At 41.8% G+C, this 26,941-nt stretch overlaps 1 protein-coding gene across 1 annotated transcript in view; it reads left to right on the top strand.

Moving 5' to 3' along the window:
* Nucleotides 1–8,878: 8,878 nt before the first annotated feature.
* Nucleotides 8,879–26,941, top strand: part of T265_01719 (hypothetical protein) — a gene marked incomplete at both ends in the record, with an annotated part of 31,276 nt that continues 13,213 nt past the window's right edge. Inside the window, 2 exons of the mRNA XM_009165809.1 lie at nt 8,879–9,102; nt 11,455–11,548. Of these exons, the coding sequence (XP_009164073.1) occupies nt 8,879–9,102; nt 11,455–11,548 (318 nt within the window). The remainder of the gene's footprint in view (nt 9,103–11,454; nt 11,549–26,941) is intronic.

Raw genomic sequence — 26,941 nt, 5'->3', positions numbered from 1 at the left:
ATATATATATATATATGAATATGAGAGTAGCGAATTCAAGTCTGAAAACACAGGTCAAATAAGTATTAAATCTCCAGCTGGATATGTTCTATTACGGTTTCGTCAAGAATAGAGAATGCTACTTGATTCATGCAGAAAAATTGCCTCGTTAAATAACGCTCGAATTTACAATGATTCAGTCAGTGTGAATAGCAACAAACCATCATCGTGGGAACAAAAAGCACACTCTAATTTTCATCTCAGTGTACCCTGTGCGTAAAGACAGGATTTCATTCCCTTCTCTTCACTCTCCTTTCAACGTTCATTATGGGCTCGTTTGAACTGCCTGAGGAGTTCGTGATACAAACCACTTTCAGTATATTAGTTCCTGCCTAAACATGTGTTCCATCAAACAGATGTTCCATTCAGCAAATTTTGTCCTAAATCGTTAGTTTGCAACTTTTCACAAACTGGAGTAACGTCCACCCTGAGGGTTAGGTCAGGTAGCAAGTATCTAAGCGAGCCGAATTTCATTCAGAAGCATCCTGATTCGACTCACTTTATTGCTGGAGCAAAAACTGTTGCCAAATTATCAAATCGCAATCTGCCTACTAGCCACTCAAAACGGTGCAGACATCAACAAGCCCAACCCGGAATGCTTTATCTTTTTAGCCCGTTTCACCGGAATATCAACAATGCAACAACTTCCAGCGGTTATTAGATACATGTAAATCGTATTCAAAGGAGTTCGAGGGTGTGGTTGGATAGTGCTTCTGTACCAGTCTGATAAAATTGAGTATAGTTCTCCCCAGAGTAGCCAATTTTTTCCGGTGAAGGGAGAGGAAATTCGTTGTGATGAAAGCACGTTGTTACAGATTTTTTATATAACAAAATGGTTCCAAAGAATAGAAACGGCGGGAATGAGTCGAGGATGCATTCTATGTTGCCAAAATCCATTTCTTGCATCTGCAAACAGAAAAGATTCTTTTAGACATTGTCGTACGTACAATCTTCTTATTACTCTGTTATTGCTGGTGATACTTCCCACCGACAGTGGGAAGGAAGCTCCTCTAAGTCGCATTAAAATCAGTAAACGGCCAACTAGAATGTATGGGCACGGTTTTCGTTACGCTGAGTACCTGCCAATACCTGCCCGCCCACTCAAAAGATACTGGAAAGCAAAGGCTTTTAACTGCCATAGTATGTGAATTATTACTGGGTTTCCGCGTCTGTCAGTTGTGTTTATTTTCTTCTAGATGGCCACTCTTGTAGCCCTCTTTGTTTGGTGTGATATCTACCCTGCAATAGAAGAACTTTACACCATCGCGATGATCAACCGTCCATGTGTGTCTGGATTGATGATTGCACATGTTTTTACGAAACATTCTCAATTCATATTAGCAATGGAAGTTGAAGTCTTAGTATCCATCTTCTGTCCATCCCACTTCATAATCCAAGGGGTATTGGTCATGGTGTCATGGTGATATTTTCTGTTTGAGCTTGAACTAGTGTCATTTGACCACTGTAGGACATCATCCAACAAGTAATCTTTCCCTGAAAGCGTTACGTGAAAAGATGTTTGGTTTAACCAGCGTTCATTTTCGAATTGATAGTCAAAAACTTTTCCATAATAAGCGTCTGAAATGGCCTTTAGATCATTCAACTATGTTCATTGACTCGTTCTAGGTCACGCCGGCACACTTCATTCCACTGGCCGTATGAGTTATGTGATGAGTCGTGTGCCACGGTCGTTTCACCAAACTTAAAGGCTACTGTCAACAGTCATGCGACTGCTAAATTTACTTTGGTTGGTCAACAAACAGAAGACGAAGTGCCTGAACGTGGATGAAGGGTGTCCTCATCCTCAGCTTATCTACTTCCGAACAGTAGACACGTCCAATCTTTCGTAGGTGAAGTCTGCGTCATCTAATTTGTTCAACATTCGATTCACAGATTCGACCACTAAATTTAGAAACAACGGTAAAATTGGGTTCAGATCAAATAAAAACTGAATTACTTAAGGGATGATTCAAATTAAGTGACCTGAAGATCAATAAAGGGTTTATTCATTCCTGATCATTTTCTCTCCTGTGGCCCCTCATCGTGTAAATGCAGCACCGTAAAAGCAGTACCGTTTCATAAGAAAGCCATATGTTGCGATCCTTATCGAATCTAGCAAACGTCTTTGTTGGAGCTATTGGAACAGATTGATGTTTCGCTGAAAGCCGACTTTCACTGTGAGATATTAGTCTACAACTATTCACCGCAAGGTAGTGACTTTCAACAAAACGGTTGATCTATTGGAAACTGGGAGATACTTGAAGACATTGTATAATGTTATACCGAAAAGTAGAACAGTCTAATCGGTTGAAGTATCACAATCGGACTATGAACAATGCACAAACTGTTTTACGAAATTTCAGATCCCAGGATCAGAATAAATTGTTCGAAAACCAATAAAACCCATTTCACTGTTTGCACAAAATTCTAAAACTTGGCATTTTTAGGCTTTCAGCCCAAGTAATATGAAAAATGGGCAAATCACACTACAATAGGTGGATCTAACCGTGATCGCAACTTTTCCAAACTGCTTTTGTAATTAAGGCCTTCTGAGAGAGGAACTGGTAAGGAACGGTAATCGGCTTTTATCAGTGCACACGTTCCAGTCAGATGTAGATTCGAATGAGGGTCAGCACGTATTGCGTGGTACTTACACATCCCCTGTGGCAGAAACGAGCCGAGTTATCGTTCTAAAGGCCATACTGATAAATCTCCCTCACATCAAACCCTAAAGAGCAATGTCTTCAATTCAGCACATGGTCCTTATGCAAAAAATACGCTCTCGAACTCCAAGGAACGGCTTTGTGGTTGAAGGTATAGGAAACAAATCAGTCCCGAGGAACAGTTCCAAAATAAAAAAAACTGAGGAGTTTTAAATCCTATTCCGATGCAAACGTTAGTGATAAGAAAGTGAACTTTTACCCGGGATCTGGAAAAATATGCCAGTAAGCAGTACAGTACTAGATGGGCCTCATACTAGGGTTGAGAAGGCAACAATCAATCGCCACAGTTTTAAAATGCCCCTCAGGGACTGGGGTAACTTAATTTTAAGGTATTCTGTACAGCTAACTTGCGTCAGGCACAACCAGTGATCACCATTTCGGAGGTGAGGGCCTAGCGTCAGTTATTTTAAAGATGAGATTGACATCATCAATTAGTACACCTCATGGTTCGAAAACGTGCTAGTTATCCAAACAAAGATCAGAACAGCAACCAACTAGTTTACTCATACAACAATATTTATGTTGATACTGGGGAAAGGGCGTATGTAAACTGTTTCTGCTTATGACTCATTTTATTGCCTCTGTGATAAAAAAGTGCCGTATATTTTGGAATACGAGACAGGAGTAACTAGCACTCACGTGAAATTCAATTGATACTGTACTTTTTTCATATATATGTTGCCTTCAACCGACAAAGTTCGTTTGGTTGCTTTGGCCGCATGCATCATGAAGAAACGTTAGAAGCTGATGATGTGCCACGTGAATGGACTACTTTATAACCACAAAAGTGTGATCAACACTTGATGTGAAATAACTGTTTCTTCTTTCTCTGCTAATGCTTACAAAATAATCACAAAATCTTACCGATTTAATGGATGTGACAGGCACCATTCATCACTTTTCTTTTGGCAACGCCTCTGAGCAAAAAAACTGTGGTGTGTCAAATAAACCTCTGGACAATCCATACTCCGCGCGCTAGTCATAATCGATTCAAACAAATCATTCTGAGTTTTGGTTGAACTACACTTGGCGTTGAATAAATCATGATGGTTAGAAGGTCTAGTGACATGAGATTTATGGGTCAAAGCACGCAAGCTTGCCATCAATTAAGGTCTAGTTAGATTGTCTGCGAATGGTTAGCGAAACCGAAAGAAAGTTGTTTGTCTTTTTGTAGATATGTGGTGTGATATCAAACCCACACATTTCAAGTAAAATCAACGGCCTACAACAACTGGCCGTCGATCGCGGTGTTTGGGACAAAAGTGATGACATTAAGGACGGTATCGTGCTGGGTTCATACATCACTCATTTTTTCTTTTTACTTCTGGACACTGGATGGTACAGGATAGTTCTAAAGTTACCAACCTTGTTAGTTGTTCTGTACTTATAGTTGCTCCGATTAACTTTCAGGTAAAAATACATGATACTGTTTGGGTCAAGGTACGCCCCCTATTTAGCAGGACCATCAAAATACAAAATGCAGAGGTTTCAGGCTTATCTTTCTGTTATCACCTCTCTTGAAAGTGTATTTTTTCCACTTATGCAGCCAGTCGCTTGGTTTAAACAAAATTTACCAACTAGAAAAGTAATAAATAGTCCCACTCAGCCATTGTCGCACCGTCAGTTTCCAGAGTGACCAAGTTGGAATTTGGCTAAAGACGCAGAACACACTCTCATATTCATATCAGAAAAGACACTGAGTTTCTTGGAGAAAGTGAATGGTAACTGCATTTTACGTGTGAAAATGTAGCTCCGATTACTTTGGAGTGACCAACTGAAGCGAGTGGAGTAGATTAATCACCTTTGAGGGTTGAAAGTAGCTGAGACGACTTTGGATGTTTGGCAAAGGCACAGTCAGTAATTTCGTGCAACATTTCTGCTGTTACTGGACTATACCAACACTCCGTCCTAATAAAAACAGTCAATGAAAGCATGATCCGCATCGAGACCAAAGAGATCCAGCTAAACGGTTTGAATGCAAGATTATCTTGAGAATTTTCACAAAGAAAACTACTCACAAGTTTCTATCTTGAGAATTTTCATAAAGGAAACTACTCACAAGGTTGCTGAAAACTCTTCGACAGCCCATAACCGGTTTCGCCCTTCTTGGGGCTCATCAGGTAGGCGCAGTCCCCGGGTTTCCATCAACCTTATGATCTACTTGAACCCAAATTGCACTGTTCTTGAGAAATACACTCATTTGCAAATCAATTTGGTTTGAGAATTTTTAACTGAATTCTTCCGTCACTATATTCACATTTGGGTTTCTCACCATATTATCCAAGTTAGGTGTTACCAAAAACGCTGATGGAAAGCTATCGGTCCTCAAACTAAGTGCACATGTTCATCGGAAATTCTGCATTCCAGAAATAACTTTCCAACTTGCCGTTTCTTTGCGGTTGGTGATTTCTATTGGCTCATTGGAACCACCTGGTACAGATGCCATAAGCTCAATTGTGGAGTTTTTACGGACTTCCAGATTGCTGTTTTCTACAATGACAGAAAAAGTTCCCAACCTGACTTTTCGAATTTGGCCCACGCGGTATTTTTATGGACTTACATTACAGCCGTGAAGTTTTTCATTGCGTCTGTCTTTTGACACTCATGAATCAACCTAGGAAAAACACTTTCTGCGGACGGGCACGTCATTAGGTGATAAAAGAACAGACACATAAATCACTATTAGAAATTCAGCATTCGAATCCGAATGGAGAACACACAAGCTGCAACTGATTCACGTAAACTACTGAAGTTGCTATTCCATTATCTTTCTGATGCAGTTAATAAACATTTTCAAAATGGCGCGAACTCCCACATCACCTCAAGCGTGTATTCAGAGCCAAAAACAAAACTAAGCGCTCCGTGAGTTAACGAACTACTTTTTTCATGATTTCTCAATCGTGCAGCTGATCGACTTAGTCTAGCGTGCCGCAATTCACAAGCTTTCCACTGTTTTGTCGTGAGATAATACTTCACTTTGCGGGACCAGATGCCTCGAGACTCTCCTAACTTCCATGTATGCTGACAATTCACCGTTGTCTGCGTGAAGTTGTCGTTAACCTAACCAAAATGGGAAGGCCGGTTTTACACGCCAGTTAAATCCTTGAAGGAGATCAAATTACACAACTGATCAACCGAATACACTACCGCTGTATTCTAAAACTTCTCAGAAATTGTGATAATGAGGAAATGCAACTCAAGGTTGGAAGAAGCCTGCTTACTTATAGATTCTGTATATCGATAACCATGGATTAAGTCAACTTAATTGAAATCTGAGCGTTGTCCTGTGTCTCGCGTATACAGTAGCACAGATGAATGCTTAGACAAATATAAGAGCAATGTCAATTCCACTTTTATCTATCAGGTAATGTGTTTAACATTCAGGCTCTCACCGAAGTGATTCACAATTCAAAAAAGTACCCAAAAGCTGTTGACGCAAACAAAGCGACACCTACCCACTCGCTTTGTGCATTACTAATTTTGCCATCGGTCTACCACATTCCAAGTCATCGACCACCCAGCACCTGCTCAGGACGAGATACCAAATGGACATATGAATTCGTTTCACAAGAAAGTCGGTCACGTAGACAAAATTTCCTTCAAACAGCCCTCGTCTGTCGTCAATAAGGCATGAAAGTTACTCTCAGGGTGTCATGGTTTATTGGTTAATCACATAAAGTCACGTTCCCAAAGGACGGTACAACTAACCATATGGTTTTCTTTACTTTATTCTGCTTTACAGGTAGTTCAACTGACAGGGCTGTAAGAAATGAATTCAACCTGCAACAATAGCGTTCCCACTGTCTTTTTCAAAATTATTAATGGATCACAAGGCCTTAGGATATATCACTTTATGTAAAGCAGGGTCCCTTTTTCAACCATCGTAATATTCACACAATTTTGGATAAAATGCCTTCTTCAATTCAGTGGATTCCACGTATGCACCACTGAGAATTTCTTCTTTATTGAAATATTCTAAATCTATGATGGATTTGACATTATTGAATTCCCCGAGAGTTAAACGAGATCCATTCTCGCACCCGGAGCAATCTTGTCTGGCTCAGTGGTTAGAGCTCGAATTTACTGACCGAAAGTTCCCTGGTTCGAACCTGACTTCTGCCTCGCGACTTCATTTATCTAGGCGTGAACAACTTGGCAGTATCCCAGCCTTCGTGCGTCCTTCTGGTGGTATGCAGTTATAAAGATCTCATTTTGAACTCCCACCACCACCTGCATTAATAGATCACTACTAAGTTGGTATAAGCTAGACACAGCTGAAAACGGTCCATGCTTTAGCGATGTTTGTAACGTAACACGTTTAAGGGAACAATTGGTCAATAGGCGACGCGGTTTCGCTCATTCATGCGGCAACCAGTTTGTACTGGGCAAAAATCATTTACGCTTGAAGGCTTCTAGTATACTATCTGTCGGTTGTTACCTGTCGGACGTAGTTAAGTGAATGGAATTAGCCTTCCAGTTAGTGGACCATAAGGAAACTATCTACACGGATCAACGAGAATAAGAAGGCCATAAGAAAACATTGTCCACTCTCTGTGGCTTCCGTGGATCAGAGCCACCATTTCACTGTGGTAGACGTATAGATACTTGCCCTGTGTGTACCGAACATGCAAGAGAATTTCTGAAAGCGTGCTAATCCACAACGAACCCGATCAACCGACAGTGGAATGGATTCAACCTATGCACCCGAATCTATGCAAACTGAATCGAATATCAAGAAAACAGTGGGAATCAGAAGAACGCTTCAGATGACGGGATTATCCATGGGAACACCGCGACAATGGTCGCAGAGTGCAACTCAGTGAGGTCACGGTCAAAGATCTCCTGGACGCTCATCAACCAGAATTTCAATCAATAGGAGTTATCACATATTTAGCCAATCATAGTTGAGGGTCATCCCCTTCAGAAACATGTCTACAGACTCACACGCATCACTCCTCACCGCATGTCGACCAAAGCGCAGTTCCACTTCCTTCATACCAACGCTCTGATGATGTCATCCCGATTGGTGACGAAGCGTCTGAAAAAATTGCCAAGCTCAGTGAAGAACTCCACTATCGATTGAAAACCTGATCACCGTCCAGTGCTTGTGAGTAGAATGGGAGGCATAAATACTCTCTTGAAGAGTGAAAACTGGCTTTGTTCGGTTTCTCTAGAGAAGATTCTCAAGTCATCACAATCTTTTGTACTTCACATAATCACTGATGAATATCTTGATAACTTAGTCTTCTGACCACGGTTCGGTTGACGACAGAGGGCAAAAATTCGGAAAAGTTCTTACACGTCTGTGTGAATAAAGCTGCCCTACTGGATATGTGCTTGACAACCTACTTTAAGTTCAATGGAGCATATTATGTACAAATCAAAGGAGCGCCAATGGGGTTACCAATCTCTGGACTCACCGCAGAAATTACAATGCAGAAATGGACTCACCGCAGAAATTACAATGAAGAAACTGGAGTGAATCGTACTACCAGATATCAAACCAAAAACATGGGTAAGATATGTGGGCGACACATCTCCTATTGTAAAGAAAAATGAACTCTCACGAGCAGATAGACTGCTGAACAGCATGTTTCCCGACATCCACTTCGCAATTGAAACGGAGAAGAACAAATTGGCCTTACTAGATGTGCTGGACACAGGGACAACAAACGGCCAACTGCAAACTGAAGTGTACAGGAAAGAAACGCATGCAGACCAGATTCTCAATTACCACAGTAACCATCCTAACTGCCGCAAGCGGAGCTGTGTTCGAACCCTATTCAAGCGGATGGAGACACATTCCAACACAACAGAGACGAAGAAAAAAGAAGAACGAAGACCCTACGAGATATTCCGAAGTAACGGCTACCTGAGGAATTTCATATGGAGGTGCTCACGAGACCACCACCAAGCTGACTCGTCAACACAACCAGAACAGAGGAAGATTACGCTGCCGTATATCAGAAACGTGGGAGAGATGACTGCACGTCGTCTACGACAACAAGAAATTACAGTCTCCTTCAAGCCTACAAACACGTTCAGAACTCTCTCGAAACCAAATGGAAGCTTGGATGCATTGAGGAAGACTAACGTGATCTACAAACTTATGTGCAATGACTGCGTCAAACACCATGTTGGCCAGACAGGAAGAAAACTTGCTACGAGAATACACGAACACAAGCTTGCCAGCAGAAGACATGACCCAATGTCACTTATCTCAATTCACGAAGACAGAGAAGGACACACGTTCAATTAGGACAATGTTCAAATACTTGCTCACGCAAGAACAAAACGGCAGCGAGAATTTGCCGAGGCGTGGTACTCCAAACAAAAATCGGTTAATAAACACATCGACATTGACCCAGTCTATCAACCGTTACGAGCAAAAGAACCACACAATCACGGGACTCTGAGCCAAGAAACCTAACGACAACCGACCGACTAATTGGATCAAAGGAAGACAATCACTAAAAAACAGAAGGCCACTAAATTAACCAATCAGGAGAACAAGCTCACACCGCAAAGCAAGAAGAAAGCGGCCGAATCACAGTAGAACAACCACACACAGAGAACTGCCTGTTTGAATGCGCCTAACGAACCATCCAGACACAGAGGATTGAGACCACGTTAGATTCACAGGAGGTCAGTCAAACTACGCGAAGACCGTTTCCAGAACCACCAGATGCTGTTAAGAAGCTATATAATCACAGGCAGAAGAGGAAGAATTCACCCACCTGCACTGATAATGTCACCTCTATTGGTGATGAAACGTTTGCAATACAACTGCCAAGCTCGGCGAACAGACCAACAACCAAGCAATACGCCCGAGCTACCTACAGCCCACAACATTGTCAACACCACCCTGCCGTATCAGAAACACAGCAATACTAGAAATCACTGTTCCATGCTCGTTAGCCTTGTATGAATTTATGCCCTGCTGAAAGCACGTCATTTTACGCTGGAATTTCAACTGGCCACTCAGAGCGTTCCTGGGTCTCCGTCGGTCCATGGCTTTATTCATTGTTATGAAAACCGGTGCGAGTGGAGCTTCTGCTCACTTGTGTAGCTGTATCACGGCTGCTTAACAGACTGGGCGAATCAGTTCGTGATCATGAAAAGTTTGTCTTCCATGCTCAAAATTAAATGAGTGAGTTCCTAATAAGTCCCATTAGGGTAAAAAAAATGAATGAATTCTCCGCTAGATTTGGACAGATGACAACCCCCGAGTTTATTGTCCACTAATGAGCCAATGATTTTTTAAGCCTTTTTAGATTGAGGTTCAACCAATAAGAGGCACCTGCTGAGTAGCTGTGCAAGAAGAATAAAATTAGTAGGCATTTTCAAGGGGATACTACGTGTATCCACTGCTTCCAGTTTAATTTTTTCGACGCACCCGGTAATACAGCGGCGTCACAGGTAATGTCATTTTCTAAACTTTTGACAATTTGCGATTTATCGAACTTAAATACAAACAAAGAAAATATTGATGACATAACGGCTGGACTTCTTTAACCTTGAGGACCATGCCAGTTTTTTAGGTACTTTCCAGGCTAGGTCTAAACCACACCCCGTAAAAGGCGACGTCTGAAGTTCCTCTGACACCCTAACTAAGGTAGACACTTATGGAACTAGAAATTAGGCAAGAGTCACTCTCCACGGTCACTTATTTTATAATTAAAAATTTGACATTGCTTTATTTCCTTGGTTTATTTGTTTTTCTGTGCAAATGTCATGTCAAACACGCAGCAAAATTGCCGAATACAAAGGCATTTGAAGCCTTTCCCCCTTTCATTACGCCTTCAGATTTCGGCAGTGATAGCTCCCACATTTGCTCATTCTTTCATTCTATCAATTATTCAGCAACGTATTCAACTATTTCATTGTAGCTCCTCCTCATGTATTGGCCAGTTCGTCTTCGTTCAATCTATTATTAAAGCAGACTGACAGACATCTGATCAGCCCTCGAGTGAGATCCGAGAGATTTCGGGCTTGTCGCTACCGCTTACTATGTATCAATTGCTTCACGCAGTCAGGAAACGGAAACACCAGTTGTTACCGTCGTCGACGCCTGTCTGCTCATGACAGGGCCGGATGTTCGGAAACAAAGTTTGGCTTTATTGTTCACCAGTGGCGCGCATTACTGGCACTGATTAGTGCGCTCGACAGTTGAAAGTGTTAGAGAAAGGTGTGGTCGCTTGACTTGTGTGTACCGTAGCAAAACCTGAACCGCATCAGTGATTGTGTGACCGGCAATTGTCGTTTTAGTTATTTTAGTCACCTCCGAAATTAACGGTGTATTGAGTCGGTCGATGATTGGTCGTTTGCTCTACCGTTTACCCCAGCCATCTCAAAGACAGATTGTAATGAGTAGAGGCACTTCAATTACCCCGTTTGGACTTTTGCTCAGCTAATTGGAAACGACAAGAGGTGAAAAATTTGCAAGGGCTGTGAAATTAGCGAGACTTCTGAATGAATTGGTTATGACAACGCTTTGAAGTAACGTAGCAGCCGGTGTCATCAGGCTCGAATAAACTAATCAACACAAAATAATTCATCCAAATTTTTAAAAAATGAAATTCGTGACCGAATGGAGTGCATGTAATAGAGTTTTCTGGGTTCATATCGATTATCAGAGATACTCTGGTTAACCGACACACTCTGAGCTGTCTTTTTCTTATTGATTTGACAGGGTCATATTAAGCAAGGGAGTTGAACTCAACGCTCTTGAACAAACAGCTCCAACCTTTGAAGAGGATTCTGTGGCCATTGTCATCCACATTCAGGTTCGTCATTCTTCATTTAGCGGGTTTTCCGTCTCGAAATTCTTTCCAGGCTCACAACCTCGTTTTCCAACTTGGGAACTTATCCAGCTGTATTGCTATAAAAACCTCCTTCATGCCAAACCAAGGTGGCCAGCGGGGCAGACACATCAATAAAAGCTTATTTATGTGGATTAGCCAGATAGTTGGAATTTGGCGTTTTGCTGCTCCGTTGGATTGCATTTGAGGGTTAGTTGAAGGCACTCAGAGACAACGGTAGATTTGTAGTCAGGTGTAAAATTATCGTACTGGCCTAACTGTCCTTAAAATGGAAGCGTACTACTGTTATTTACCCTGAAGCCGCATGGTGGATGTTTTGCCTGCTTAATGTAAGATTTTGCACTTTCTGCTATTAGAGAACGTGTTGGTCTTAGGTAAGGTAAGAAGATCAGTCAACAGCTCGGCTGGAAACATCTGATGCCTGTAAACACGGGCTTTGGGAGACGACTTGAGATAGTCCTCCGGTACATGCCGTAAACCGAATGAAACCGCATTGCCAGAACACAAACTATAGTCCTTGAAAATGACTTATGGAAAACAGTGGGTATTCAAATTTGCCTTCTTTCCTGCCAGAATCCCCTAGTCATTCGAACTGTCAAAAAATTCATGAGGTTATCCCAGCACCAGTGTCCCTCCAGACAGAGAATGGATAACTGCAAAGATCCTGATTGACCTAGATGAATAAGTATACGCTATTACGGCGTAAAATAAGCGCGATGGGCAAAACTGTGAAGCATATTGTCAGTAGCTAGTGCAAACCATACTTCACAATTGCTGAACAGAGTGTGCACTAGCCATCCCCATTCGCCTGCTGATTAGTCCTCATAGTGTCGAAATAATCACATGGCTGAATTTACAACGGTCCAATCACATCCTTGTCAAAAGAGTCCAACATTAAGAAAGACTTAAAATAAGCATCACGTGGGGACCAACACCTTTCAACAGAAACCACCCAATGGTGGATGAAATGAACCCATATTTTTTTATTTTAATGCTGATGACGTAGCGTACGTATTTGTACCAGTGGGGCAAACGTTTACACCACCTCTAACAACTTACTCTTGGAGTACACTGAACAGTTGAAAGCAAAATAAATATATGTTGATTTACGTACTGTATGGATCCTGTGTAGGTTCCACATACTTGTTTTTTTTCCTTATTAATCATTCCAGTGCAGAATGTGATTTATTAGCGGATGCCAAGATGACCTTAAGAAATCTTGTTTCACGGGGTGACTTCCGCTTTTTGTCCGAAAACTCACGTCACATCTAATCTCGCTTCCGCTGCACGGAGTTTTCCGTCAAATCGGTCAACAAGAAACGAGGGACAATGGAAAACATGGTATGGTCAGTCAGCCTGAATTATGACTAATTCTACCAGCAGCTACGTCCGTGAAACGTAGCTTCTATATCCCAGAATGAAAAAAAATATGGTATTAGGGCCCCAAATCAAAGTCTACTTCACTTACCGAAGTGACATTACAACTACCCAAATAACCCTTAAACACAAGTGAAAAAGGACATGAAATGGAATGAAGAAACTTAAAAATGAAACTACTGATGGGTCTACAGTTAAAACTACAGGTGTTTCACAAGGGTGCACTGTGGTCCGCACACACCAGACTGATGCATCGTTTGCATGATTTCATTATCGATTAACTTATGGTAGAAACTGATTCGGCAGGGATTAGGATGATGATAATTCTAGACTGTAACAACGATAGTCCAACAATCCCATGGTCCCGGGTGCAATATGTTGAAAAGTACAGAAATTCAGACGCTCCTTTGTGACTCCACCATGAGCTAGTAACCGACGTTCTTCGAGAATTTGTAAAGTCTTGTCCTTTCTTCGATAGGTGATGTTTTTCATGATACCTGCATATGGGAATTTCCAAAAATCGCAAAATGGTAACATAAAAATGATTCTTTGTTTTTGCATAATTCTTTTAATCTCTCAATGCAAGAAACCAACAAGTACATCTGGAATGATTCCTCTACCACAAAAGGGTAAATAATCACTGGTTTGATGGGAGAAACCAGTCTCCTATCAGCCGTTTCCCGTCTACCCTATACATGGCTGCTGTTATCTGCTACTTGCAGCTCATCAATTGTTTGAAGTCCCGACGGAAAACCAAATATCGGAAACCTGTACTGCGGGCGACGAACCATAAATTGACTTGAACTAAACGAGGTGACAACTGAAGTGGGTCGGACAACGGGGAAAGCCTTGAACCGTCCGTTTCGGTAACCTCATTGTGGATCCTCCGTAGTCCTGTTATGCCAGTCAAAAGGTACCTTCAAATTACAGACACTTGGGTATGCCAAACTCTATCGGTCGTACATTCCTTTCGATCAGTGCAGCCTCAGAAACTGTGTGTAGTTCCTTGGAGTAGATTCACTGCTAAAAAGATTCAACGAAGCTTGAGTGCTTAAATGTTGACTTCCCGAGATTATACACTTCTAGCTCTTCTTCGGGGTGCGCAAGTTTACTAAAAAAAACGTCCAACCATCGGCTCGTCATCTATGTTTCACCGAAATAACAGCCAGTCTCCTAGCTGCTTTGATGAAGTGAATTACCGGAACACAGTGTTTTGAATTCACTCTCTGTAGAAGACATCCCAATGATCAACAGAGGAACGGCACCCACTTGCACGAAAGGTGCATCAGTAAAACGTTCACGTGGCTACATCGGCTCGGTCGGTATCTGTCCTGCTTACGACATTAGTCAGAAAAGTGCAATATAATGGCTTGATAAGACAAGCTGATTGGTGGGATAAGTTCTCAGATGGCGATAAACGAAGTAGTTCAATGAAGCAATCGATCAAAACCTTGTTAAACCCCTGCAGAAATCAGTGTAATGAACAAACTAATGGTGAACAGCCAATATGTACGAAAATAGGTGACAATTTAACGGAACAATCCAATGCTTGAGTTTGACGAGACTGGTGAAAGGATCAGGAAAGGTCTCGGAATAATCTTGTCGTTTTTTACGATTCAGCTACAACTACAATTTTTCAGTGTCAAGTTTTAGGCGACCTTGTGTCCACCATGTGACTCTACCACGAAAATACTTTGTGCCAAGGATCAGGTCACTATCGAAAGTACGGGGCAGTACGATAGATTTTGGCGCCTCGAAACAGATGCGTGAAATTTGGTTGCCAAATGGTAACGCTTTTAACTCCCTTCTACGGTTATCTAATCATAATTTGACTTCAACTCCAAATTCCCTATTCAGTTCAGGAACGTTTCAAGAAAGATAAGGTACCCACACGAAGTTTTATATGTTTACCCGGCATCTCAACTAACTGGAATCAAAGTAACATTCAAAGAATGTTCTTGGCTTGGCGTCTCAAGAAAGATAAGGTACCCACACAAAGTTTTATATGTTTGCCCGGCATCTCAACTAACTGGAGTCAAAGTAACATTCAAAGAATGTTCTTGGCTAGTTGAAAGATCGGCTTTTGTTTTTTCCGTGAGGGGGTAAACTAATTCGGTCAATTATTAGAGCAACGCGATTGTCTTTTTGTCCAAGGCTTCAAACCAGAATTTTTCCCAAAATTGATACAGGTTTTATCTGCCCAGCGTAAAGTACATTTTTGTTGCATTATTCCAGTCGCTGTTATGACGGTTCATGCGAATACTGAGCAAGACATCACGGGTTGTGTGTTTCCAAGTCGTTTCATCTTAATTTAAGGGGAATAAAACAAGAACATCACATACGATTTTTTTAGGTCATGGTTACACAGTCTAGTTATCTTCTTAATCCAATGCTCGGATAAACAGCCTAGAATAGATTGGACGAATAATCAGCTTGTTTGAAGCCGAAGATTGAATAATTCAGTCGGTTTCCGGCTGCGGTTCGTCATATATATAACCAAGTCATGCACCCCTTAAGAAATAGTTCGGTCTAGATCAAAGGTTAGGAAGAAATCCAGCGAACTAGTATCGAGTAGCTCTCAACAAACCGTATTATCCCGTTTCATCTGACACTGGTTACCCAAAGGGACGGTATCAATAAAGCACTGCAATCAAGTTGGTTGGTTTTTGTTTGCTCTCTCTCCCGGTTCCTCTGGACACCAGTAAATAGAAACTTGAATGGCACACACCACAAAAAGTTTGGATTGTGTATCTGACACGATGCACACGCAGACACTTGTGTATGTGATTGTTTTCGAATGTTTGCTGCGAACTCACATATACTGGCTTGTATTTTCGGATGCGTGTGTTGCCCCTCCAATCCAGCGCAACCGCACTCCAAACCCGGCTATCGACAAGATGCGTTTTTGGTTAACTCGTTAGTGTCTGGTCCGAAACTGCCTGCTGGGTCTTTTCCACTAATGCAAACTCGGACAGCTGATCAGATTCACTGGATGATTTGCAAACTCGGACAGCTGATCAGATTCACTGGATGATTGACGTTCATAAAAGATGGACTAGCGATACGGGTGATTCCGAGGAGAAAACACACACAGTGAAGCGGGTGAAGCCTGTTTCTATACAAAGACGCACGCATACCAGTGTGTGTGCCATTGTGTGTAAGCGAAAGTCCACCACAATAACCGCTTTGTATCACAAAGCAATACACCGCAACATCGGTGGTGGCCTTAATGTTCGTATCAAAAACTTCGGAAGGGGCACATGCAACAATCTAGACAACAAAGATTGTTGGCACAAAAGGCCTGCTGACATTTCTATCAGGCTTAACTAGCCGGTTGCAACTGGAGATTCTTTTTGTATAGAACAAAATAAGTGAACCTTGTAATGGCCAAGGTAATTCTCCAAAAAGTTATGCCAACTAGTTCTAATATAAATGGAAACAATGGAACAAACAATTTATCTAAGGTTTCTTGAATCGCTGCAGGGGCGATTCAGTTTTTCAAATCTTTTGTTTTATTTTCGTTCTTATGATCAGCTTCCATCCAGAACGATTTCGTTGCGACACAGTGACTAGTCAAATTGAAATTTACCACTAAAGTATAGGTTTGTGTAGAATTACTGTCGTTTGATGTCAGTAGTAACAAAAGTGCTGTCATCATCGCAACTTTTACCCGTAAATATACGTAGTATGTTTCCTTAAGCTAAAAGGAACGTAAAACGTTACTGCCCATCTGGAAATTTTATTCTCTTTAGGGAACGAAGATCGTAGCCTCAAGCCTCTCAATGCCTTAACAAATGACCATAATGGATGCCGAGACAATTAAACAATTTTGCCCACCGGACTTTTAGCCCTGTAATTGAAGCCAATCTGCGCTAAAAATCCAAGAGGCACTTCACATCTGTTTCACCCTTGTTTGGAATCATTAGCAGTGCGGATTTCAAGAAAATCCACGATCTCTCGAACCCATGAACTCCCCGGCAGTGGTTTAAACAATTAACCTTTCGGCAACAAGCAGCTGATCAGTAGTCTTATGAAATCGCACCCACATAGAATGCAGCACCGCTCCTCATTCAGTCAAGGGATCCAAATCACGTTGTCACGTCCACTGAATGCTCCTCGAGCAATGACTTCTAGTTGGAAGTTTTACTCGTAGGGTGAATTTTATTCTTTCTTTGAGCTACTTATAGATTGTTGGTAGTGTGAAGTGACAAAAAAGTTTCCTGAGAGCTTCATGAGATGTACAGAGCTGATGACTTCCAATGAGGAAGGAACAGCTGTACAGTGATTCTCGGCTCTTCAATATAGACTGACTTCACTCGCAAGAAGCAATGTCTCTTCACGCCAGCAATAATTTTGTTCAACTAGCATCAACGTTTTTATTGAGTCGTTCATCTTCCTCCACATCTTTTTGATGCTTATTGCTCCAGATACTATTTTGGTGGTGACCGTTTGGGCAGTTGTTCAGTTTTATCATTAGAAATTCAAACAGTGGGTGAGATTAGATACGTTAAACTGTGGGCCCCTGATGAACCTCCATCTGAACTTGTATAAGCCAACAAAAACGGTTTTCATCTGTTGATTGGCAACTATTTCTGCAAACTGCTTTTGATATGCTCAATCATGATTCCACTTTATAATAATTGCAACTATATTATGCTTCTAGATGAATAAACTCCATTAGGCTTATGTTGAACAGAACAGTTAGCTCCACTATTCTGAATATTTCCTACAATTTGTTGATCATATTCAGCCCTGTATCCATCAGTGTACATTTATTACCCAACTGTATTTCTGCCGATGGTATATTAGCAGAGGCTAGTTTTGCACACTCGTCAGTATGCTCACAGTTCATCTCACGAATGCTCAGCTGTGGTATCTGGCTTTTTGATTTCCCCTCGAAAAAAACACGCTTTGATTGCGCAACGTACTAAATCATCGGAACTAACTTGGGCATTCATTTAGACATGCACCTGTAGTTTTCCATCACCTTAATTTTCCCGTCCATCTGGTTTAATTTTTGTGCTCTAACGAGCTCCAAGTGGACAGTTTCGCTGAACCAAAGTCGATGCTTCCAAACAAGGCGCATAAAATGTTTTTTCTTACTAGATCAGGAAGAAACAAAAGTTTTGACCAGAGATTTCGGAAATTGTGTTTTTCGTGAGGATGAAACCCCCGGAAAAATCATCACTGTGTTAATTACATTCACATCACTCACTAGTAAACCAGTAATGAAATACCAAAGATAGAACAGAAATGAATAAAACAAAGCTGTAATTCAGATTGTGGCCGAATCGATCGCCTCTGTAATAGGAATAAGTAGTTTTGCAACACCACCAGGCGGCTGCTTTTGAGAGGTCTACAGTTATTCCTGTACACACTGTTGTCAACTAGGCCTAGATTCTTCCATCTTCCTAGAAATGCTGAACAATCTCCACGAGGATATGCTTTCCATTAGTACCAAATATTCTGTTCTTGTGTATTCTGTGTACTTTTTTCTAAAAAAATGGATTGATATGACAGACGTGTGTACTGTACTCCAGGAATATGGGATAGTGTATCACCACAAGTGTTTGCACGCTCGCTATCCGCTTTCTGGATCCAGTTATTTAGAGGACTTTAACTAGGAGACAGAAAAACTTTTCGGTAATGAAAAGTACTTTAATAGCATGGCAAATTTATTGATGATGGGATGCTTTCAAGTGTTCTACTTAATCACGTTTAAGTTTTTGAGCAAGCTAAAACCTGATCCCGCACCAGAACTTGTAGCACAATCGGGTGATATAGAAGCGAGCCTAGAGACCTCGAAGCTTCTATGTCCAGTGGTTTTCAAACAATACATCTTTGTGATATTTCCGGAGGATGAAGTCACTGTTCCCCAAATCACACGCTCTCTCCCGTACATTTCCTGCGAACGCTTCTCACAAAACGACATTGAAAATGAAACGAGCTCCTGCTCTGAAAGTCGCTTTCTCGGTGGAATAGTTTCCATGGACTAGCTTTGTTTTGAGCGTGACATTGTACTGGAGAACCAAGTTGTTATAAGACTGGACATATACAACCATAATAAAACTTGTACTCAAATGCGTGTAAGTATACCAGCCACGACTGTTCGGAAGTAAGAGAAGTAGGGCTCTCGGTGAGTGTATGTAGCCCTTCATTTCAGGAAATAAACTGTAACTGAGAAGTCTGAATGGAACGCAAAAAATAACTGATGTCTTCTTCCTTGTAGCCCTTGAGATGGAGGAAGAATGCTCCGAATTGTCTTTGGCATACGGACTTCACCTTGAGCCTGTAAAGAGTTATCAGGTGCTAGGATTATTTTTTCTGAGCGGCCGAGCGTTCAGTAAACCCAGTAATTCGGCTGTGTTAAATCGACCATTGTTTGCCCATTAGAGGACTTCAGGAGCAAACCCAAAAGAACGACCTGAAGCTGCTAAAAATATTGACCGAACTTTTCAAAGATAAAATTTCATTGTTGCATACCTGTCCGTGTATCGATCACTGGAGAAGCACCATACGCTCATTACGAGCCTTATTTTACGACTGAACACCCTTGTTTATTGAAGCTAACTACAGTTAAACTGTTTCATATCATTAAAAACAAACATTTAAATCCCGTATATCTTTTAGGTCGGGGCAAGTGCATTGATGTGACCTACAGTAATCCATGCCGTTTCTGTTCAAATTCACTTGACAGTGGATCAGGCGGCTAAACCAGTTGATCACTTACTGAAATCACTTACACTGAGATTACCATGTGACAAAAAAGCTGAATCTGAGCTCAAAATACAGGTGAAAGGAAGGAGGCCTGCGCTGCGGAGTTGGTTATTACAAAAAACCAACTGAAGACTATTGGATAGGGAAGCAAAACCCTCATATGCAGATTTTTCATAAAAACTGAGTATCCGCCTTTTTGAACGCGTCTTTCTGGACTGCCGTGGATACTCATTGACTATCGACTGCCACAAATTCCGTAATGACTCTCACTTTTCAATAGACGAGAAGGGGATTTACGAGAAAACCACATACTGCTCGCATGGCTCCTCAGTAGTACCCACCGTTACATGGTCAGATGATGGCAGATAATGCCTTAAACTTCGGTTAAGAATAAAAAGTACTGGAATGCCGGAACAGTGCCTCGTGCAGCCGGCCGAGTCTCAGGAACTCACCGTTTTTCCAGCAATTGAAATCAACTTAAACTTTGGTTAAGAATAAAAAGTACTGGAATGCCGGAACAGTGCCTCGTGCAGCCGGCCGAGTCTCAGGAACTCACCGTTTTTCCAGCAATTGAAATCAACAGAACACCTTTTGTGGTGTTCCCTATTCAGGATAAATCCGCCGATCATCACTAGGATATTGGTAAGATACTGTCTCGCTCAGTAGTGTGTCACCATTGTAGAGGACTGCTGTACAGTGGTGCCACTAGGATATTCGTAAGATCCTGTCTCGCTCAGTAGTGTGTCAGCATTGTAGGGAACTGCTGTACAGTGATGCTGTTTGGTCGGTATCTGATAAGTAAGTGCTAAAACTTTGAGGCACCTTCAAAAGACATGAACAGCTAAGCGTCGAACAAATAGCTTTGTTTAGAATAGACAGCTGTGAGCATTCTGATCCGATTCTTCATGTTCTCATCTCGTACACTGGGAGGAACGGTTACAACAACAACGGTTACAACCTACGGACGCTGGTATGGACATACAGATTGAGGTCAGATGGAAAACCGTTCCGCTAAGGCCTCTAGGTGTTCGTCAGATGGCCCAGACCAAATTACCATGTTGAGACTGGTGCAGTTATGGTGAGGTTTGTGCACGCAATTTCAAAACCACGAGGTGCTTATTTGAAATATTTCACTCACTTGAAAACTACAGGATTACTCGTCCGTGCATAAAAACACTTGGAAGGAAATGGTTACTAAGGTTTCACCCGCCACTTCGAATTGAAGGGCTCCTGACCTCCGGAGAGTTACATGCAGAGACTTGAGATGAGTAAACTGTTCCACTGAGTGGTTGTGTCTCGGACGAGCAACACTGCTAGAATGTTCTGCAAAATATCAAGTTCCTTTTTGTGACCTGATGTCTTATGATGGCTTTCTCTCTCCAGAAGACTACAACTGTTGTTTAGTAGCATGTTCAATCGCTTAAACATTCTTATGCCAGGTGACTCAAAATCGATTTGCGTGTGCTGGAAACTGTGCAACCTGATAAATGTCAAGCCCTTAGTGAGCAGGCAACAGATACCTGATTCACACTGAGGTCTGCCTTGGTGGTTCGGTGCACATCGATTTAAAGCACAAACGAAGCATTGACGATTAAACTTGATGAGGGCCAATCAGAAATGTCCCTTTACATTGTCGTTAGTCCACTCCCCAAGTCTAGCAAGCATACTGCGAGAATCTCAGCACCAATGGAGGTGGTATATTTAGAGCTAGAAAGAAACATTTGAACTCGGAAACGTAGTTTTATGCGTAAACTGAGAGCTGATCGGCGTGTAAATTCAGTATTGGTTTAAACTGTGCAGAATATTTGGGTCACTATATTAGGATAAGGATGATACTGCCTCCAGATGTTGCCATTTTTTCTAAAAAAAATCAACTGAACAACACGTGACTTGGGTAAAGTATGAGAGAAATTTTCCAGTGAGACCATCTGATTGTGTTTGCAGTAGAAAAATAAGTGAAAACTACTGGTTGAAACCCAAATATCTGTTCTCTCCCATCTTTGAGTCCAGTAAATTGTTCTTGAGTGTAACACTTTGCACTCAGAGAAGGGGTAATGAGTGATGTGACAACAATATGGATATATCGCAGACGGGTGTAAAGTCTGATTAGTTAAGATGAGTAAAGAGTGAAGAGTAATTAAGACGAGTACTATGATAAAAGGGGGTATTTAGTGTTAAATACCATAGGGTACTATGAGATTTGACAATTTTGCAACTAAACTTACGCAGAAAATTAACTTTATGTTACTTGTGTTCTTGATAAATTCCGTCACATTGAAATACTTTGTTGTCTTACAAAGATCAGTTCTCCCTAAAGGCAAAATTATTTGAATTGGTTATCTAAATATCATCAAGGTGATAGAAAGTACTCAAGTTGTCAAAATTCCTATCCCATCTCACATCTGTCGGACAGGTAAAAACAGAGACATTTTGGAAATTTATCAAACCCGTTTTTCTGCAGCTTTCTGAGTCGGAGCGAGCAGTTTTCTAACCAACACATAATTGGAGTAAAACCAAAGCCTCCATGATCCAGGAAACCATGACAGCGAGATTTTAAAATTTCTTTTTACGAACTGTAAGCCTATCGTAGGAAAACCGCAATTTAATTGTCTTGCGTTTCTGCACTTTTGGTTAATCCTCCGCCTATCGGTTTGGAAGACATTTTTTGTAAAACTGCAAAGCCTAGTGACTTCTTTCCGGAAATGTGCTGGTTATTATAGGTTTTCGGTGACTTCACTTAGAAGACATCGATAGTGCAGATGAAACAACAATCACTTGATGACTTTTTATGAGGAACTATGTAACAAAGGTTGGATATTCCTTCATAGGTGCATTTTTGCCATGTTCCCGAAGGAAGAGGAAGCCCGAGATACTGCCAGGTTGCCCAAACCCAGACAGGAGCAGCCGGAACGCAGAGGTTTGATTCGAACAACGGACTTTCCGGTTAGCAACTTTCAGTCTTAACAAATAAATTATTTCGAGGCAAAGATGTGGTGGTAGGGTAAGAGCTAACCAAGTGCAGAAACTCAAGCAATTCTTCCGAGAATTTTCTGCCCAACAATCCCGTCGCATATGAAACTCACGAAACTGATTTTTATCTCCAAAGATTACATATAGCAGCTACACTTCGATATTTAACAGGCGGGAGATATTTCTCAACTAATTTTATAGCTAACGGTCAGGTATATATTGAATTTGAGGGAATTTTTCTGAATCACCACGCGGCAGTGACCTCAGTTCCTCAATTTTTTCAGTTATTCACTAGATGTTGCCTTAATTAGTTACTACATTTACCTGACTGGGAAGTCCTGACTGGCGGGTCAATCGATCGTCACAACCAGGACGGTTACTGGGTCGTCGTTCGATGAGTCGGGCACACCAATCACATCGCTCAAGTGTGAACAAGTTCACCTGTTCAGACGTGATGACTCAAATGCGTCCAACGTACGTTGGTAGAGTGGTGGTTACACGCTCGCCTCGCATGTCAGATGTCCGAGGTTCAAACCCCGGCATGGCCATTGGATATGCACTGCTGATGAGCTCTAATAAGAGCGAAACTCGAGTCCAGTGGTTCCCTTTGGTGTGGACTCACCGGAATAATTACGCCAGAACAGGAACACGGCCGTTCAAACGAGAGTGGTGTGGCTGTGAACAAAATCCTTATCCCGCAAAATCCCAAAAATATTTAAAATCATTGTGAGTATCCACGATCTCGCTAGACCCGTAAAAAAGACTAAACCAAAAAAATGACCTTTCGAAATTTAACAAAATTGCCCTCTTTGTGGGCCAAAAGTGCTTTCTCTGTCACATAATAAACTCACACACCCCTACAGAACCTTGTACTATTCTTATTGTTTGTTAATGCATTCTTACCAAATAAGAAGCGCACATCATATAGCATTCTGACGGTATCAAAAGAGTTTATCAAGTGTTACGTTGCGCACTTCTGATGAGCAAGCAAAAGCTATACAAACTCTGTCCCATGACTATATCTCCCTTTTCAGCCTTATCTATCAAATCCTGAGAACTCTGGAAACAGCATGACTCCTCAAGTGAGGAAATGGTTTTGGCATTTGAAAGGACAAATTTATGCAAATCCTGTCTGTCATTAATAGATCGCATAGCCTGGACACAATATGTAGAAAGTGGGACTACATTTTGCTTCAGTCAAACTAGAACCACTGGTAAGTGGCTTACCTTTTGTAAGCTATGTTTAGTTTTACCAAGATTTCTGATTTCTGGATAGTCTAACTCTGATTGTCCGGGTCTGTAAAAGCAATCTCTATGAAGTGAATAACAACACTTTATCAGTAGTGTGTTGCGTCGAAAAAACAAGGTCACGAATTCACCTTGTCATACTTCAAGTGTGTTTCAGAATATGGTGAGACCCTACTCCTAATTAAATGCCTTATGTCGATCTATCCACCTACGAGAACGTCCCTCCAATCGCACAAGCGGCCGAAATTTTCCTCACTTCACATTCCAAAGAATGGGATTTGAAATCTACTCATATCCAGCATGTGTGTGCTTGCAAGTTTGCCTACCACATATGCTTCAATTTTGAGACACTAAAATATACTAAGCAGCAGGCATGTGAATTCAGCCTTCGCATCCCAGGTGCACTTTAAAATATATCTGTCGAATTCCGAATATAATTCATTCAATCCGTGCACTACCAGAGTTAAGGTTCAATCATTCCAATGATGGCAACAAACCGAAATTATGGGGCAGTGAAATAGCGGAAGGCTAGTTAAGCTACATTCGAATATGTTTTACAATAGGCCTCCGGCTCATTAATTTGACAGCATTCATATGTTATATCCAGCAAATGCAACCTGAACATTGCAATTTGTCCGAAATGCATACCTTAAGTTTGACCTATTTGCAAGGATAATCAAGAGCTAAACAACAATGTAAAATAACCTATCAATTGAGAAGTTTCTCTTCTTGATAAAGTCTGAAATATTTCCAGTCCCTTCAAGACGCAGACGGAGAGCAGGCCTAATAAAATTACGTATAACATGGTCAAATAGTTCCTGGTTTGTAAGAATGACATAAAACTGCAGGATATTAGCATGGTTAACTAAATAAAATTGGTTCGTTGTCGCATATGAGAGTTTGCGAGGTGTGCTGATGTACACAACCGCCGTTCGGTTGATTGGCCGATATTGATGTGCAACCCACTAAGTCGTTCAGCTGTAGCACCCTTTCGGTGCCCAACTGCCATGCCACCCGAAGGTTGCACGAGGGCTGGGATACTGCCAGGTTACCCAAGCCTAGACAGAGGAAGTCGGGGGGCACAGGTCGGGTTCAGACCACGGACCTTCCGGTCAGTAAATTCGCGCTCTGACCACCTGGGCCATCTCGCCCACTAAATAAATTAAGACCGTGCTCGTTTTAATAGCTTAAGGACCAAGGCTGTTTTTCAAACACAATGTCACCAGTATATCAACTGAATTTTAGACTAACTGGTTCAGGAAGTAGTTACTTGATAATTGTTGCCTGTGTTGTCCGTTTGCTGTAGGGCCATTAGATATAGGTGAGGTGAATATCGCTCGTCTCGAGGCGCGAACGTGCATAGTTGTGCGTGAAACGTCCGAACACGCCACATTCGGTTCTGGTGGAAAACCCACCTACAATCACTGAATTCCCGTTTCTCCCGTCCTGCGTATCCCACTACCAACACTGAACTACGACGATCCCAAAGCAAGCAGCATGACATGAAATGCAGTGCTGCGCCGCTATTCCCCTAATGGATTCAGCAGAGATTTAGCTGCTCAAATTACTTCATCTGATGGTGGGAGTGTACTTCTCTCCAGGTTATGTTTAGAAAACGCAACCCTTTATCGGGTTTCTTGAAGCCTGTTCCAGATAGGAAGCTCTGGGTCTTGGGTTCCCCAATTTATTGGTGATTCATTCTCCCAAACTTCAAACTAGAGTACGATGCTCACCGTCCGAACACGGCGTTACAGGACTTGATTTCCAGCATTGTGTTAAATGACAAATCCAGTGCCACAACAAAATCAGAAATGAAAAATACATAATTGAGTGCGGAAAACAGCGCTCTTTGGCATTAGCTTCTGGTACTGGACAAGTTCTTCAATAGGTGTACCCGTTTTACAACCGAAAACTCGCCTTCCAATTGTCTCGTTACGATTTTGCCAACACCAACCCACACCAACTATGGTTCTGAGACAACCAGTGTCGAACACCTGAAGACGTCATAGTCGCGCTGCTCGAACAGGCCAAGTCCCGAGGCCATACAACGAAACAGCCTGCACTGTGGCCGGAAACGCACGTTCATTAGGATTATCAAACATGACCCGTGCCCTGCAGATTCGTAGATTGACCTCATCTGTCACAATACAATCCGAACTACGCTCCACAACTTCGAGTGTCTCTCCTTGGATTGTAAACGGTGTGTTCCTTGACAAATGGAGCGCGATAACAAGACCACAATTGGTAAATATGGAAGTAAATATCCTAAATATGGTTTCAACTCATCCTCATTGGAAATTTGTTTGGAGATGGATGAGACTCATGTTTCAGTTGGCATGATACTCGAGATATCGCAGTCTGTGTGCAGCACATTCAGTTGTAGAATATCATAATCGAGAGATTCAGTTGAGTCTCTCGTGAGAACCAAATTGATTTGCGAATGACAAATTACTCAAATGTTGCTGAAAACTCTTCGAGTATAACATAAGGTTGATGGAAACTAGGGGACTGCGCCTACCTGATGAGCCCCAAGAAGGGTGAAACTGGTCGCGGGCTGTCGAAGAGTTTTCATCAACTTTGTGTGTAGTTTCCTTTATAAACAGGGTTTGTTGCAAGTCTACCAGCAGTATCGTAGTGAAAAATGCCCTTCACATACAGCGGACGAAAGAAGATAAACGACATACGCTAATCGCAGCCTCTTATTACAGAAGTGATCATCAGTTTGTACCCCCCTAACCAGGTAAGGTTTTGCCAGTCGAACCGGCAGCAACAAAGCCAATAGGAGCAGTTACATTTCCAATAAACTCGGAATATCAATCTTAAGTGAAATGCCTTGATGCTGTTTCCGTTTGTCCTTCTCATACTGGCATATGGATGGATCATCTGACTACAGTGAGATTGGCCTGTCGGGATGGAACTTACGAGTTTCCCGACTGATCGATCAGAACACCAGGGCAGGGGAGGCCAGGCTCGCAATTCACGTGATCATCGACCAATCAGGACAAAGGATGACATAACAACCAATGCAACCGAGCGATCAAACAA

Source organism: Opisthorchis viverrini (assembly GCF_000715545.1).
Source record: "Opisthorchis viverrini unplaced genomic scaffold opera_v5_19, whole genome shotgun sequence".
NCBI classification, from domain to species: Eukaryota; Metazoa; Platyhelminthes; class Trematoda; order Opisthorchiida; family Opisthorchiidae; genus Opisthorchis; species Opisthorchis viverrini.
Note: the sequence above shows the minus strand (reverse complement) of the source record. Positions and strands in the feature narration are given on the sequence as shown.